At 61.1% G+C, this 3,384-nt stretch overlaps 1 protein-coding gene across 1 annotated transcript in view; it reads left to right on the top strand.

Moving 5' to 3' along the window:
• Window positions 1-35: 35 nt before the first annotated feature.
• Window positions 36-3,384, top strand: part of ST6GALNAC2 (ST6 N-acetylgalactosaminide alpha-2,6-sialyltransferase 2) — a gene marked incomplete at its 5' end in the record, with an annotated part of 4,518 nt that continues 1,169 nt past the window's right edge. Inside the window, 4 exons of the mRNA XM_029927090.1 lie at window positions 36-220; window positions 627-765; window positions 2,322-2,425; window positions 2,573-2,822. Of these exons, the coding sequence (XP_029782950.1) occupies window positions 36-220; window positions 627-765; window positions 2,322-2,425; window positions 2,573-2,822 (678 nt within the window). The remainder of the gene's footprint in view (window positions 221-626; window positions 766-2,321; window positions 2,426-2,572; window positions 2,823-3,384) is intronic.

Genomic DNA, 3,384 nt, shown 5'->3' with positions numbered 1-3,384 from the left:
ACCCACATGACCTCCCTCCTCTTAGTGCCCCACCTTGCCTGGCCCCCACAGCCATCCACTCCACCCTGAGTCTACTGAATGACTCCGAGAGCTCCAAGCTGTTCGCCGCCTCCAGGAAGCCGCTTTCAAACTGCATTCGCTGTGCAGTGGTGGGGAACGGAGGCATTCTGAATGGTTCTCGCCAGGGTCGGAACATCGATGCCCATGACTACGTGTTCAGGTATGTGGGCCAGGAGCCGGCGGGGGGGGGGGGCGCAGGCGGTGGGAAAGGAGCCGGAAAGGGGGCCAGCCCCCAGCCAGAGCCGCTGGGGGAGCCCTGGGGCAGCCCCGGCCTCGGGCCATGTGAGAGCAGCCCGGACAAAGGCATATATGCAGACAGACTCTGGAGATGGAGTGTGGGTGCCGCTTGCCGGGGGGGGGGGGGGGGGGGGGGGGGGGGGGGGGGGGGGGGGGGGGTAGGAGCCGCCACGCCGGATATGCCCATTTCACCGGGCATCCCTTGAGGTCTGGAGGGGCGGGAATGGGGCCGGTGGCACCCTGGGCAGAGAAGCCTGGGATCAGACACAGCAGATCCAAGGTCAGACACTGGGACCCTGACGAGGCTGATGAGCCTCTGTTTGGACCAGACTCAATGGCGCTGTGATCAAAGACTTCGAGAAGGATGTGGGCACCAAGACTTCCTTCTACGGTTTCACTGTGAACACCATGAAGAACTCCCTCATCTCCTACGGGAGCCTCGGCTTCACCTCTGTGCCACAAGGCCAGGTGAGGCTTCCGATATGGGCGTGCAAGGCCGCGGACGGTCAGCGCCATTGTCCCCAGGCCCCCTCTGTGGGGCTTTAAACCATGGCCCCAGCCCAGTAGACGGAGAGGTCGTGCCGGGATCCTGGGTGCATGTGATGGGGCCACTGAAGTGGGGGGATCTGGGCAGGGACACCCATAGTCCCAGGCAGAACTGGCCGCCTCTGGAGGAGAGCGCGAGTGGCTAGTGTTTCCTGAAAGCGTAGGAGGTGCCCGGCACCGTATATATGCCAAGTCAGTCCCATTTTACAGCTAAGGAGACTAAGGCCACGGTGCCCTTCATTCAGCAAGGCAGCAGCAGGGCCCAGGCTTCCAAGAGGCCCCACCCCAGAACCCACGCGATGCACAGGGGAAGGGTATTTACTGAAGTCGTCACAGCTGCCCATTTCCAGACGCAACGTGCCTGCCCAAGGCCCCACGCGGCTGAGATCATGAAAACCAGGCCCGTCTGGCCACGTTAGTGCCAGAGCTGTCTCCCATTTCCCTGAACTGCCCTCCAGGACGATGTGCGCCTTCCCGATCCCACAGCGGCCTGTGGGGCTGAGCCGCATGCCCGGGGGGTGGGGGGGGCAGAACTTGAGGCCACCAACTGCCTCCAGCTCCTTCAGCCACACCCATTTGTGGGAACCCTGCCCCTCCCTCAAGGGCGGTCAGGGTGACACCTAAAGAGAGGAGATCTCAGGATAAGGTTGAGTTTCTAGAAGCTTCCTCCTCGGAGCAGGAAATTCAGGAGTGTCCTAGCCACAGTAGGGCCTCTCCTAGCTCGTGATAAAATGAGAGGGAGCAGCTTTGTTTGTGCTGTGGCCACACCACCTGTAGGAATGATCTCACTGTGTTGCTAACTTACCCCAGACTTAGTGGCTTTTAAACAGCAAAGATTTATTTCACAGTTTTCAGGGGGTCAGGGATCCGGGAACAGCCTGGCAGGGTGGTTTTGGCTCAGGATCTCACGGGTTTGCCAGGATCAGCCAAGGTCACGGTGCCTGGGGGGCTCAGTGGGTTAAGCATCTGACTTTTCCATTCAGGTCATGGTCTCACGGTTCATGGGTTCAAGCCCTGCTGACAGCACAGAACCTGCTTGGGATTCTCTCTCTTTCAAAATAATAAACTTAAAAAAAAATTTTGAGGCCAGAGTCAGGAAGGCCCCTCGCTAGGCTCCTTGAGTGTCCTGAGGCCATGCAGCTGGCTTCACCCCAAGACATTGGTCCCAGGGACCAAGGAGGCTGCAGTGTCTTTTGTGGCCTGGTCCAAGGTCACGTGCCATCATCACTTCCGCTTCTTTCTATCCATTAGTCGCTCAAGGCGACCCTGAGTTAGCTTCTCCACTCCGGAAGAGTGCCGAAGGCTTTGGGACCGTGGACTAAAACTGCCGTGGGACCTGAGAGTGGGGATTCTCGGCAGAGAAGAGGAATTCTCCCGTCAGGACGGGTGGAGGGCTGAAGCCAGATGCCGTCTTGTACAGACGGGCAGGGGTGGGGGGTGGCGAGGGGACTGGCTCAGTGCCTCTGTTGCCCCAGCAGGACCTGCGCTACATCTTCATCCCCTCTGACATCCGTGACTACGTGATGCTGAGATCGGCCATTCTGGGTGTGCCTGTCCCTGAGGGCCCTGATAAAGGGGACAGGTGAGCAGCTGCGCGGGCACAGCGTGCGGTGGTGCTGGGGTCACCCCCCTGCTTGCTCCTGGGGCCCACTCTCAGGTAGGGAGAGTGGATTCTCTTCAAGAATCCTACGGGGTATTCGGCAATTAGACTCTTTTCTCTTCCCCACAGAAAAGCCCAGGGGACCCTGCTGGTCCCCAGGAGCCTGCCTGAAGGGCCGCTTTCTGAATGGAGCCGGCAGGCCGGGCTGATCAGCTTCCGGCTGCTGTCCCCATCAGCCACGCGGCCCCCCGCCCACGGCATTGACTGGGCCTGTCCTCTCCTGACTCTGCTGCCCGGCTGGGCACATTGTGTCTGGGAGCTGGGGGTGGAGGGGGGCCGCCTGGTGTCCATACCTCTGGTCCTGGTGGACAACCCCATAGCACTGTGCCCATGTAATGAGAGAGCAGGTGGCATGGGCCCAGTGTCCCACAGAGACAGAGCAAAGAGCACTCTGTCTTCTCTCTCCGGCCTACCTGGGCAGCAGGCCTGGGTCCTGCTCTTCTGAACCACGTCCCAGCCTCAGCTGAGCCTTCTCGCTGTGGTGCTGGGACAATCCCTTGTCCCCCAGTCAAGTCCTTGCAAACCCATGCCACCTCTGCAGCCACCAGGGCCAGCCCTCCTGTCTCAGTGCTCCTGGAACATGTCACCCACCCCGAAGAGAGCCGCTTCTGAGGTCCTTCGGGGTTAAGTCCCCAAAGGCCCTGAGCCGCTCGCACTGGCCCCCCGCTGCCCCCCTCCCCTGGTGCCACCCAACAATGGCTCGTGATGCGGCACCTGGTCATGAGAACAGGCTTTGTGACACGGGCGGGACTGGGCTCTTGGGGGGCCGGCTCAGGGACATCAGCTGGGTGGTCACGTGCCTCCCCAACACCAATGAGCTCCCCCTCCCACACCCCCATTCCATCCCCTACCCAGTCCCCCTCCCAGTCCCGGTCCAACCA

This window comes from Suricata suricatta, chromosome 17 (assembly GCF_006229205.1).
Source record: "Suricata suricatta isolate VVHF042 chromosome 17, meerkat_22Aug2017_6uvM2_HiC, whole genome shotgun sequence".
Taxonomy (NCBI): Eukaryota; Metazoa; Chordata; class Mammalia; order Carnivora; family Herpestidae; genus Suricata; species Suricata suricatta.
This window is presented reverse-complemented; position numbering and strand designations above follow the sequence as displayed.